Source organism: Hermetia illucens, chromosome 4 (assembly GCF_905115235.1).
Source record: "Hermetia illucens chromosome 4, iHerIll2.2.curated.20191125, whole genome shotgun sequence".
Lineage (NCBI taxonomy): Eukaryota > Metazoa > Arthropoda > Insecta > Diptera > Stratiomyidae > Hermetia > Hermetia illucens.
This window is the reverse complement of record NC_051852.1, coordinates 29,181,217-29,195,468: the sequence shown is the minus strand read 5'-3', so window position 1 is coordinate 29,195,468 and position 14,252 is coordinate 29,181,217. Positions and strand designations below refer to the sequence as shown.

The 14,252-nt window shown below is 43.8% G+C and overlaps 1 protein-coding gene across 2 annotated transcripts in view; it reads left to right on the top strand.

The window, feature by feature from the left end:
* Positions 1–1,716: 1,716 nt before the first annotated feature.
* Positions 1,717–14,252, top strand: part of LOC119653564 — a 277,399-nt gene continuing 264,863 nt past the window's right edge. Inside the window, exon 1 of one of the 2 annotated variants that reach the window (XM_038058277.1) lies at positions 1,717–2,352. In XM_038058277.1, the coding sequence (XP_037914205.1) occupies positions 2,296–2,352 (57 nt within the window). In that variant the 5' untranslated portion in view covers positions 1,717–2,295. The remainder of the gene's footprint in view (positions 2,353–14,252) is intronic. The other variant, XM_038058278.1, reaches the window with a different exon arrangement.

Below are 14,252 nucleotides of genomic sequence, written 5' to 3'. Positions count from 1 at the left end.
AAATAGGTCTGTAGGAGGTTGGCTCACCTGGAGGTTTGCCAGCCTAAGGCAGTAGTACTAATTTCTGTCGCTTCCATGATGCAGAAAATATCGCACGTTTCGAACAACTCAGCGAACATGTCAGGTCTGGATTTCACGGCAAACTTAAGGGCCCTATTTGGCACGCCATGGAGACCCGGAGCTTTGTTATCTCCTGTCCTGGCGCAGATTTTCAGCAGCTCGTCACTGGTGACTGGTAGTATTGTCGTCATATTCAGAGGTTACTGGAAGCTGTCTGTGCCCTTTTCTTCCTGGGGGAATAACCCCTAGATAATTTTTAGCAAGAGTGAAGGGCACGTGATCTGCGGAGATGATCGGCCTCTGAATCGCCTCATCGCGATTCTATAGGCGTTCCTTAAAGCATTCCTCGAATTCGGACAATGTCAGACTTGGTGAGGCGTAACAGCTGTACACAGATACCCCGTTTATTATCGCCCACACAAAGCCGCTGTATGTTTGACTCCCAGTACATTGTATGGCTTGTCCCTGACAGGTCTATCTGTTTGTCTGTCACACGAACTTTTCTCAGAAATGACTACACCGATTGACATGACATAACACAGGCTGTAGGTTGCATCTTTTTACGTTGAGTTTCGTTACCTCTGCAATTTTAAAAATTTTGAACGAGCTATGGAAGGAGACAGGAGAGCATCATGAGGGCCTAGCTGTTCGCCTACTGAGAGAACTAATAAAATATATCAATGGTGATGGTGGTGGACAGGATCGGAGATATGGGGACAGCTTTTACTGAATTATCCTCGTAAAAAACAATAATTCCTCTTTCTTAGGCACTTGAAGAGAAGTTTGTTTCTAATATTTCTGCACCTCCAGGCGAAAAGAGAAAGGAAAGGAAAAAGATTTTACTGTCCTCCATTCTGCACAACTGACTCGTTTGCTTGTCTTCTACCCTTTTTAAGTGAAATGTGAAGTTCCTAGAAGTCTTCACTTTCTTTAGTTGTGGCCTAACTTCTTTACATTATGATCCCTACCTGTTTGCACTCTAAATACTTAAAATGGTGTAAAAATGAATAATTTTTCTTCTTAGGAAATCCCTACATCTCAAACAAGGATTTTTTCCTGCAACGACCTTCTGTTGTTGCCAAAGAGCTATCACTTTCATGGGATAGGCTCGGATATGATTCGGTCAATTAATAATTTACAAGGATTCCCTCCAAGCAAAGCAAAGTTAAATGCTATGGTACCCTTCAAGATAGCATAACCGTTGGTATTATAGCTGCATTTTAGCGTTTCCTAACCGGCTTTCTGTCAAATTAGCAGAGTCCTCTTTTGCAGAAATTGAGGTCCTGCCTTTCGTATGAGCTTGATTGTTTTTAAGCCAGATTTCATTTAAATTTTTTAAGTAATAAAATTAGACGTCACATATCCCTAAAAACTGCTTGAAACGAAGTAAACAAAAATCCGAAACGTAAATCATTCAGATCAAAGAAGGTCCTGCGCACAGCTGCCGCCATCCACATCTCTGGAGCATCCCCCGCTAAAGAAGTGTTATCTGCTCTCATTCACACTGGGATCCATCTCCGTATGTTCAGCTTACTTCTTCTCCGCAGGACATTTTGTTCTAAATCGCGTTGCTACAGGAGCAGCTCCCGTTCGGTTCTCTTGGAATCTATTTCGGTTATTCGAAACCTATGGAGTATTGATCTCCGTCACCGTGTATCGAGGGTTGGAAAAAAATCAGTGAAATTTGTAGGGAAACGAAATGATTTTGTAAGATTTTTACTGGTGCGTTTGTGATTTTTACGAGGACGATCCAGTGATGTTTGTAAGATTTCTGTGACTGAGAGATTTTGTATTCATTAATCGGAAAATTTGACGGTCTGTCGTCCTTGCGACTGGTTATGGAAACGCGACGACGGCGACGGTACCAAAAGCGACATCCACGGGGTGTGTGAAATTTTCGGTTTCGGTTCATTTCGTTCGTTGACTCTATACTTTCTCAGGCGGGTTTTTATCGTTAATTCTGAGTCCTGAAAGGTGTTTGATTATGGTCCTTTGAAATAGAAAGTGAAGATTCGGTTACGATATGAATTAGAAAGTGGATTACAAAATGTAGTGACGGTAGGAAAGGCAACCGCGATACATTCAGTGGGAGATAGGACATTTGTGGCCCGGGAATCCTGAATGGTTGCTATGAGTGCGGCGACAGGTGAAGCAAAGACCAAGCGAAAATACTCGTATTATGTGTCTAAGTAAAATCCACGGACGGGGCGCGGATTAGCGATTTTTGAATGTGAAATGCAGCCTAGGGCGGCATTAGGGCCACAAACATCATCGTCATCATCGTCCGGAAAGGTATGGCTTCTTAGCAGGGGGTCCTCTTGAAGAGGATCCCTGAGGTGTTGTCTAGTGTTAAGGGCTTCTAAACAAATCGGCAGGATATCGTGTGGTTAGCCGAAAAATATAAAGTTATTCCCGTGTGGCCTGTGAATTTCAAGAAATCCTGGCTAGGGACCGGATAGCTGTTTTCAACGTTTTATAAGCGCCAGCAAGTTCACGGTTCACCTTTTTTTGGTCCATGTGGATAGAAGATGACGTGCGCAGGCTAAGGGTAGGGTCCCTTCTTTCCATATTTCACTCGCATAGTAGATCCTTGTATCAAACGCTCTCTTTTCCATTAAACCGCCCCGCATAGTCCCCTAGCGGTCCTGGATCTCAGCTTTTCTATCGAATGGATTTTGAAAGGTGCTACTCCTCTCTAAGAATCTTTCTTTCACAATGCCGCCAGGATATGAAAACTCGAACTGAAGAGTTTGTGCTTTTTGTCGGCGGGCTGGGAGATGGCTGCGAGATTGGTTGAGAGATGATGGGCTGACTGTCAGAGAATTTGTATGTTGAGATATCCTGCGATGGACAGCTTCCGACCGATTGACATAGGACTGAATGTGTATATCCCCTGAGCTCTCAAACTATGCATATATAACGTTGTAGTTGTTTGTATCCTTGCTAATATTGCCGCGTAGTCTAACTCGGCCTTTCTTCTGTCCTGGGAGTGTGTACGAAGTACAATGTATGATGAAGGATGTCTTTTCAGTGATTAGTTAGTAGTTGTTTTGTTGTTTTGAATGGGACTAATAATTTCCATTTGAAATAATGTGTGGAGTTGGTGTGAAGGGTTGGAGGATATCTAATGGACATTTGATTGTTTCTTGGCTTGATGGAGAATGGAATGTAGGTTAAACATTTTATTCTAATCGAGTTATTTTGTATCTTGATCGTATCATGTAGTTTGAGCTGGGTTCATAGTGCTAACAATGTAATGAATTTTGGACCATATCAAAGAAGGTTATTTTTCCGATCTGAATTTCAAATTGACCTGGCTTTAAAGTTTGGAAGTATTGAGTTGGGGCGAAGTACGCTTCATGACTGGCAGTAAAATTATCTCCTTACCTGGTTGGAATTGAATTTGGAACTTTGTTCCATTGTTAGACAATTCAAGGTAGAATTATAAAGAACAGTTCAGTTTGGTCGGGGAACGGATTCTCTGCCCTAAGCTTGACCCAAAACAAGGAATTCGTGAATTAAAGATGAGAAAGAAACTTTTTGCGGTCCTACGTCAAATGGATATGGATTCGGAACTGTCACATTCAACAAAAAGAAGTGACTATGCTTGCTTAAACCAAGTGTTAGTTACAATTCATTTGATGATTGATAAAAAGAAGCACTTAGCGCACTGTGTTCTCAGGGAAGATGTGATTTTATTGTTGATTTTAAGTAGTCCCTCTTCCTTCCTTATTTTTTATTTCATCACCACCCATATGTCGATTTATATCTCTTAATTTCCCTGTTTAGTATTTCACCCGCATAGGACTGGTCACAAGAATCTGGTAAGATGAGAACTCTGTGTAGGGAAGGCGTAATAATCTGGACTAGTTAATACATCGGCGTACAAGTGCGTATTGATTGAGGAGCTGTCCTTAGGCCCTAGTCGACTTAGAGGGTTCCAGGCGAAGATTTCGAACCGGTTCTAATTAACAGTGCTCAACTAGTACAGCTCCTTCTGAAGACCTTGACCATACATTTGGTTTTATGTTCCTGCATACTGCGGCAGCACCACAGGCTACGACTTTCATCATTCAGCTTACTCCAAGGACCTGCGTCTTTTATGCCCAGGCCAGTTTATTTATTTTTCCGAAGAAAAATTAGTTCAACTCCGGCATTTCTCTTGTGTGAAGATGAGGAAGAGGACCCTCCCGGCCATATAATAACCTCCTTCAAGGTGACGAATCCACATCGACTCGATGCTGTGATCTTTCAGTTGACAATATTATGAGAACTACAACCACCAACCAGCTCCCCCGCACACAGCCAAATGTTCGACAAATGACTGCCAAAGACAATTCACGTGTTTCCCGTACATTGCCTTCGACTTCCATTGATCGATCCGCTCTTGGTCCGACTTCACCCTACTCAGAGAGGATTGAAAGGTCGAAGATAAGTGGAGTCAGGTCACAGTCTGCCTGCTCTTTGCTGTAAAAATAAGCGCATAACGAGTCGACTTGGCGATGATGTTGAGCCGCCACGTCAACCACGCCCCTACCTCCTATCTCATGAGGCAGATTCATCCGCTCCACGGCAGAGTTTGGATGATGCATTCTGATTTGGGATATAGTAGCCCGTATCCGGCGCCAGACGTTTTCCAGACCGGTTTTCGCCCATGGCAATATTCCGAATGCATAAGCCAGTGAAGGAATAGCGAACACATTCAATGCGCTTATTTTATTCTTCCCCAGGGTTGCGATTTCAGCACCAACTTCACACGTCGCAGGAATTCGGACAGCAGAGCATCCTTCAGATCAACAACTCAAGCATGCGTTCTTTGTAGAATTCCTAGGTACTTATAGAAGTCTGTATCGGACATAGCTTACACATGGAGGTCACCAATGCTATGTCCGGCATGCGGCTCGTGATAACCTTTGCGGATGGCTTGGATTCGACACTTGTCTAATCCAAACCCCATCCCATCCCACGGCTGAAAATGTCTACTATTCGCAATAAACTTCTAATATCTTTACCAGCATACAACTTGATGTCATCTAAGTACATCAAATGTGTCAGTTCGCACTTAGCATGTAGGCCATATTTAATTGCGAAACCATGCTCTCTAGCACACTCAGTATGTATGGGGTTCATGTAAAACTAAAGGGGAATCAAAGAATCCCCCTGGAAGATGTCTCTGGATAGGCCCTGAGGTATTAGCACCCTCAGATGTACGCACTGATATGGTAGTATGCCACCCTTCTATGACTGTCGTCAAAAACTTTATTAGCTTCGGATCAATGCGATACAGGTGTAGGACATCGATTAGCCAGGTATGCGGGACGCTGTTGAAAGCCTTTGCATAATCGATATCTCAATTAAAGAGGTCTCTTCGGCCTCTAGTTGCTTGTCCTATAACTACCGAGTTGATAATGAGCTGCTCTTTGCAACCGTTTGACCCGACTCGGCAACCCTTCTGCTCCTATTGTTTGGTCTAGGTACGCATTTCCTTGAGACCCACTTCCACGAATAATGGACGTTATGAATTTGTAGTGGGTTGGGAAGCAAGTAATCGGTCTTGTGCCCGTGGGGTCCTGCACCGTGCCCTTTTTAGGGACAAGGTAGGTAATTCCCGCAGTGAGAGCGGTGGAAATTCCTTCGACCGACTAATCACCTGATTTAAGCTATGTGCCAACGAACTGTGTATACTGGTAAATTTCTTATACCAGAAATTCTGCACTCGATCTAGACCACGGCCCATCCAGTTCTTCGAGCTGCTTATGGCTCGTCGAAATTCCCCAAAGCCCCAAAGTCCACTCAAGTTTTCTCTCGCTTCCGTCACCCAAAACTATACTGTTTGGACACTCTGTTGGGATTCGTTGACTGATCTGAAAAACTCCGCTGGTTCCTTACGTAAGTTGCATTCTGGGCTTTCGCCATACCGTCGAAACCGGCTGTATATGACAGAAAGTTTCTGCTTTAGTGTGTCCAGAATTTCAACTACGGGTGTTTCACTGGGGATGGCATAGTTCCTGTAAACCCTCTGCACTTTCTCACCCATCTGTTGGCGTTGCCAATGCTGATCAGAATCAGTCTAGCAATGTCCTGCCTTAGTGAGTCCTGTCGACGTTACGGATGAATTTTCCATGGTGGATCTCTTTGGTCACTCAAACCAATAACGCGAAAGCGAATCTTCTGACCGTGGAATCTGACAGCCGTAACACAATACACTAGTGATTTTAGTTGCGGTAGCGACATAACATATCAGCACACAGTCGGGTTGTAATCGGATTCGCTGGAGATGCATAGAGTCTGGGAAGACCCTGGTCTATGCAATGGATCCATTTGCGAGAATTCTATACACGCTCTTTGGAATTCGTCCCGAACCTTAGCAGAGACTTCAGCTGGACGGTGGAGGAGAGTGCCTCGGCGATTACTGAAATTGTTGCCTGCAGTGCGGCGTGATGTTGTTGATGCCGCCGTCTTTGCCCCCATCGGCTCTTGGTCTGACTTCTTGGCGATGACCTCAAGTCGAACATGTTCCCTGATGGTGGCCAGGATGGTATCGCTGCGAGTAAAAAAGCGGCACAGTCACGTGCGTGAATTGCGGGAAACGCTTACGAATATCTGGTGCACGAATAGATGGTTGTTTCACCATCCGCTGCCTATGCGAACCTGCTGCAGCAGGCTAGGTGTGGTATAGGTTCTTAAGTGAGTAATCTGCAAGCTCCTGTATTTTCGTCACCTACTCCTCGAGACGTTGTTCCTTATGAACACTTGTGCCGCTTCTCAATGGAACCCCACCAAAAATTATTTAAATTCGCTCTTGATCTTGCCTTATTCAACCTGCTTATGCGCTGCTTTTCGTAATCTCCAGATACTCTTCTATATGTTGCTACAAATAGCAAACCTGCTAAGTACAACTTCCGAAAAATCAATTTATTAGGGATCTGTTCTGTTTCGAGGAAAAAGGGTATAAGACCAACTTATGCTTGTTCTCCACGAGAAGATTTTCTGTTGCTGAGAAGTCCATCTTGTTTTTGAGGAGGGGTTTTTTTTAGCCCCGGTGACGATAACATTTTTCTTAATGTGCGTCCAAGATCTCAACATCTCCAATACCATTCTACCTAACTTGCGTTCCTTTCCTGGATTTTCGCTGACATCTGTGAAAAACTTCGCAAACTTCGAAACCCACTGTAAAGAAAAAATATCTTCCGCCCCTCTCCCATTTTTTGAATGCTACTCTGTCTTCCGCTACGACAGAGACTACGCGATCTTGGATAGAGTAATAGGTTAAAGCCTATTGATCACTCTTAAGTTCTCCTTCCACGCCGAATCCATCCTTCCTTTCCTCCTTCTCTTCTTCTTCATTTTACGACTGTTACCTACCCTTCTTGATCCTTTGTCCAACGTAAAACCATTTGCCAATATCTGTGTATATTTCCTCTGTCCTGGTCCCTCTCACCCGCGAATAACGCACGGGACCTGAATCTCCCTGGTTTGACATTTCTGGCTCCATTGCTTTGCGTAGACGTCTCATATACGCAGCACCTGCAACATCGCCAAATCCTACCGCACTTTCAGGTTTGCAGTATTCTCTGTTGACTCACCTCCCCTATCCTTCAATTACCTTTCCTCGGTATATTTCTCCTCTTCCTTCTTCTCTCCCTTTGGGTACAAAGTCAATAATATATTTCCTTCCCTCTCTGCATAATTTTTAACAGGAGCCTTCAAGTTTGACATTTTCCATCCGAATGGAAAGAAGCCATTATTATCCTTATAGACAAAAGTGGCAATCCGAAGGGCACATTATTTACACAGATTTCCTTGAGGCTATCGACTTTTTCTATCCAAACTTGTCTCATTTAACATTCCTGCGTTATTCATTATATGATTCGTCTCCTACCCTTTTAACCGATCCTCCAGCGTTTCTTTCCATGACTGTAAATCCTTTCTCCCTCCTCTCCTGCATCACAAGGTTCATTTTTGGGTCTCCCCGTATTTATATTCTTCATCATCGAGCTCACTCTTCACTTGCCCTTGCTTAGTTTACGTTGATGACCTCCTCTGTTCTTCATAGTGCCCAATACACTGGGCCTCTTTTGCCGCTCTGTTGATTAATTGCAACTTCCTTCATCTTAGCGGACAATCGTTGTCATATCTGAGTACCATCCAAGATTTCGGATGGTTGGTTTCATATTGCGTCCCCCCCTTCCTTGGCTCTTCAGCTCCCTGGTTAGAAGCACTCTCGAGTAATACTGACCTGTGGTTTGCTCTTAAATGAGAATTTTTTGTCTATGGATTATTTTAGCCGTCACTATTTTTCATCTTCCTTCGTTGCTACTTCAGGATGCTAAGACTTACAGTCGGTATCCGGCCTAGGGCTGCCTTAGTAAGAAACTGTAGACATTTCGGTTTTGCGCCAAAGTCTGGTGTCCGTCTTCCTTCCCTACCATATATATAGCCCTTATAAACTTTCCGGGCTGGATTATTTTCATACATACAAATTAAGTGATCCCTCCACCACCATCTATTAAGCCGGATTTTATCTACAACTGGGTACCGATCCCGCGTTGAAAAAACTGATAATTTATCGAGGTAATCCAGAAATGAATCAATCAATTTTTGATTCCTTTATATAAATGGAAGCCGTGGTCAGTCAGGCCTTCTGCCGGTGAACAAAAATAATATTCAGGGGGAGCAATGTATGGGGAATACAAAGCGCATCGTAGAACTTTCCATTTGAGCTTCCTAAGTATGCCTTGACTTTTAACTATGCCTCGTTCTCAGCGAATTTCCACGCTGGTTGGAAGCCTTAGGTGGAAGACGTCTTACGTGCCTGGATTGAAGCAAGATATATTGGGGGTTATGCGGGTGAGATTTGCTCCCTTATTATGGCATTTGAAAATGGTTACCTCGTTAAGGTTTCTGAACGATGCAAGCACCCTTAGGCAATCATTTGCGAACAATATAGTATTTAATTTCGCAAGTGACCCAACAGGTGAAGTCCCGAAATGAATTCACTGTGAACTCTAGGAAGACTAGATTATTTATGTTCATCGATGATGATTCTCGGAAAAATTATTAAATGAAATGGATGTTCTTGAGTAAATGCCAATCAGATAGACTGGTAGAGAACTCTGTACTTTCTGGGGAGGAGTTTTTGGTGAGAGGCAAACGATGGATTAAGAGAATACGTCGTCACAGTGAAGTACCACAAGATCGGTGCTAGATTCTAGAAGGAACAATAATTATCGGATTCGCAGATTCGGAGCATGTGGAGAGAGGACGGTAACGATTATGATGATACATCGCACGAAAAAGAATAATATCAAAGTAAGAAGATAGTGGACATATGATCACCTTGAAGTTGGCTATATACCTACCGGTGATGATCGACGTTAAGTTTTGCTCCAAAGCACACCTGAAATATGTCTGTTGAAGGACAGTGAATGTTATTGTCTGCTGGAGATTGGCAGTACTTAGAGCTGGAGTAATGAGAAGAATACTGGACCTGTGTGGATAGAGACGGCGACAAGCTTTACCATCCGAAAAGATAAATTCAGTTTACTGTTTAACGACTGTTAGGGGTTTCAGTGCCTTTACGGCAATATCTCGGCAATCCCGGCGAAGAAGAAAGAATAGTAAATGTTTCAATTGCTAAACGTAGAGATTGCCATTTGACAAAAAGGTAGGGAAAGACACTCCTCAAAAGCTTGGACGACGATAGCTTTGAGAGAGAGAGACTTATTGAAGGCAATCATTTACCAGATGCTTAGTCTCAAAGATGAAGATAACAAACGACCAGCTCTTGAGGTATACTACCGAGAACAGGGCAGGAAACTCTACTCTACAAAGTGGGATGTAACGGGAAAATGAGGCATAAGAACACTTGGTTCAGAGGCAAGATGCGTGCAACCTATAACAGGAAAGATGAAGTCAAGGACATCAGAGGATAGCCAGGAACAATTTTGAGAAACTATTGTTTCTAATTTTTGTTGAGGATGCAGGGAGTCCTGAGTCCGCATCCACTTGATGACGGACCGGACTACTTGTTGTGGCTGCCCCTCTATCTGACACATCAAAACAAAGTCGTGAGCCTCAATAGGTTAACTTCCACTAAATCATGTATTCGAACGAATGTTGGGCCGTGAATCTAGGAAATGTTGGCCCCACATTGGGCTTAATGTAATGGCTTGATGGGAAGGGCGATGGTCAATCTACCATCCTGAGTGGCCAGAATCGACCAAGAAGGGAAAACTATCGCAAAAACCTAACCGACCATGAGTATTGAAGTTCCATCAAAGTGTTCCGTCGACACTTGCTTGCAAGCCTCTATGCTAGCCAGGCTTGGAAATGTGGGGTGGTCCTTCCCCGATTTCTGGCATAGCAGACGTTATGTTAGCAATTTCTTCTTGGATGCTGGTCTTCAAATCTTGTAGGGCCCTTGAACGGTTTAAATAAACACGGTAGTTTAGCAAACCCCATAAACCAAAATCCTAAGGGGATCTCGTTGGGATCAAATGTCCCCTAAGTCCAACTCATCTGGCCGTGCGAAAAAAATCCTTATAACATGTTTACATACCGGTCCAAATTCATGACTTCATTTTTTAGTGTCTGCCCTGTAGCGCATGTTTTGTTTATTGACGGGTCCACACAAATGAAAATGGGTTTCTTTACGAAAAAAACAATAACGTCCTCAGGGATGACTTTGAGAAGAGCCTCGTAGGCATTCATCTGATAATTGAAGTCACGTTCACAAAGTGTTGTAAAATTCCCATCTTGTAAGGATGAAAATGAAGAATTCTCCTCATGAAAGGATTGACTCATGGTAGCAAGCAAAACGTCGTGGTGATCGCAACATTGAAGCTCTCGCTGCCTCCGTATTTTGGCACTGAAACTCAAGTCTTTGGTCTTTTAATAGTTGCAGTTTGTCCGAACCGAGGGACCTACATAACAATTGATTTCCAGTCGAGGATAAGGACCATTGAGACTAAATTAATCGCCGAAAGGCGTTCTCACTGTTCCAACGAATGATGGTGACTGAACTCTGATGAAACAAAACTTTATATTCTTAGCTATTGAACGAGACCCCTAACGCTTTCTGCGACATGAACGGACTGAATGGCGTGTATTTTAAAAAAAGGAAGTGGTGGGATATAGCGCGTCAACCATACTGATGTGTCATCGTTAGCGGTTGCCTGAAATGTCTTTCAGTTCCCCCACGACCTCCGAAGGAGTTTGCACCCCTCCTTTACTGTTCTGCGCCACGTGCCCTTGGGCGACCCACTTGTCGGCAATCTTGGGAGAGCGGAATCCACTGCATGGCGGGGCAATTAACGCCCATTAATGCTGTTAGGGTGAGTGCGATGGCCCATTAGAGCTTGGTTTTGTTGGTGGTTATCTTCAGTTCAACTCTACTTGGCTACATTTGGCCAATCTCTATGACCCAGTGGCGGCACATCGGAGGGAAGAACCGCCAACTGCATTGCATTTCAACTAGTTGAGTGTTTTTGATATCGAATCCATCAAGCTAAAAGCGCTAAGAATCGGACCTGGTGAGAGAGCAAACAGATGCCATCAGCATAGTCGAGGTGGATATCATAGCCCCTTGAATTCCTCCACGTCCTCCGGAGAAGGCAGCATAAAGAACGTCATCTCTAATAAGAAGGAATAATATCGGTGACAAGATGCAACCGCTTTGGAGCTCAAAATCCGCCGAGATTTTATCTCCTTGCAACACATAACATTTTGCGCCATCATATATCGCTCTGATAATGGCTATTAATTTCTCCGGAATGCCCTTCTATGTGGAGTACTCCAGATACATTTCCTGTTCATGTTATTGGAAGCTTCATCGAAATCGATGAAGAGCAGGTGAAGCGAACATCTAAACTCCGCGCACTGTTCTAAAAAGATCCGTAGTGTGTTGATGTGAGCACATCATGCAGAAAAATCGGGAGTGGAAACCAGCTTGCTCGATGCGTTCCAGGATTAGTTTATCCATTATGTTTGCGACCGCAGGGAGCAATGAGATAATCCTCCAATTGTCACACTTAAAACGGATATTTTTCTTTGGAATCTTAATGTTGATCCCCTTCCTCCAATCTCTGGAAAAAGTTTCGGATTCCCAAGATTTTCATATGAGTTGGAGTAGCAGATCTGCGGGGAGACCGTCAAGCTCAGCGGCTTTACTCTGTTTAAGTCCATCGATCTCAGAGGAACAATCCGTATCTGCATGTTAGGGCGACTAGCCATTTCATCTACAAGAAGAGAAACTCCACTGGATGTGATACAGTTAAGAATCGTGGTGAAGTGTTATTTCCACCTCTTCAGTTGCATCTCCCGCTTTCTTAACCAGCGCAATAGTAAATTCTCTCGGCGTCACGCTTGTCACGGCGTATTCTATGCTGAACTTATCGGGATTCCGCTCGGTATCGAAGTTCGAGCCCTTCACGCCCGCCATCAATCGCGGCGGTCAATAGAGCTGTCAATCCCTTATCTTATGACGTCCCTTAAGGCCGACAACCTATGTAGCACCTGAGAAAAGAGCATTTTCGATGGCGACCCAATGCTGGGTCGCATTTCCTTAGGCGGGTTACTCAGTATATTTGCCAGCAGATCAGTAGTTACTATCGGCCATCAGTTGAAACATACAAGCGGTCGATGTTGAACTTGCGCGATCGCAACTCCCCAACCTCAGGAGAAGTGGTGGACGCAACACGGAAGCGACCATCGGATGGAGATCCTTTTGGGAGTAGGCGACAACTCCTAAATCGACTGCTGGTCGATTTGGTTTTTTCTACGGTGTAGGTCAGTTGAAACCCAACTGACTTTATTTCAGGATTTCTGCTCGAACAATGACGAGTTGGAGAAAGTTGCAGAGATCAGAACCTCACAACATTATCATTACAGTCGCCAAGACTGTGTTTCCTCACCACACATTCGAGCAAGGTATTGTCAGAGCCCACCTTAGCACTCAGATCACCCATCAGCTTTACGAAATCCCCTGAGCTGCGTATAATTGCTCGTAGGAAGCATCCGCCTCCACTACACCTGAAGTCTCCGTTGGTTAGTAACATTTTATAATTGTGATGGATCGGAATCTTGCAGTTAGAAGTCTGTCAGAAATCGCCTCCCAGGTAAGAGAGTGCGCATTGTGGTAGCCCTCAGAAGCAATTCGGTACCTGATTCGCGTCTGCTACCACTTGACTTTCCAGAGTACAAAGGCACATTGTCATTAGCGTGGGAAGAGGGAGAGGAGTACTTTCCAGAGCCCCACTATCTTACTTCGCTTAGGCCCAGAATGTCTAGCTTATATCGTTGGAATTCCTGCTCAAGTTGGAGAAAGCGAGCATTCTGAGGACCGCCGCTAACATTGTTCTTTTTCTTCTCCAGTTCGAATACAATTTTGAAGGTGGATTAGGTCAATTTGTATCCATTTTGCAAGTTTGCAAAGATGAATCAGGTGTTAATTTGTGAGCCTCAGAATAATTTGGGAAATCCTCCTCCAGTAATACAACATTTACGACGAGCCATTCTCGCAACGCCCGCCTAAAGGCTCATCCTTTTTTTATCGTGATACTCAGTTTCGTTTTGGGCTTCCAAAAATATTGCGATGTAATTTCAGAGGCATTGAATCAGCGACACGAGGTTTGAGCAGAATCTTTTCGAAAGAGTAAATAAGTTACACTTCTCACAAAGGACATTCTGCAGCACAGGTCCTACCATCATGACTTCTGTCTGTGAAAGGGCCCATCTGTTTTGTTCTTTCAAGGATACCTCAAAGTATACAATTTTTTTCGCACCGCAGTCCTTCAACAACTTGTCATCCCGGAGCAAACAGCGAGTACCAAAGTTCTCAAACTTTTCAGGTGATGCTAGCTAAGTATGACATACAGAAGCTGAAGAGGGAGAGAGATCTCACCTTCTTACTGAATATTATACACGGCAAAGTGTTTACGGTTTAAAGATGACCAGGCATAATATTGGATGTCACTGGCCTTACACAGAACCGAACAACGAGTATGCTATTCACAAAAGTAAACTATGCCTTTCTTACGAAATGCGTCATTAGGTTCTTCAAACTCAGGATTTCTCTATTAGCGCAGTGTCATTGCTCTTCTCAATGAGGAAAGTTAACTGATTCTATGAAGCTTATTTTGAGGACAACAACTTAACCTGTATGGAGTTCATTTGCGACTTGCCTGGAACAG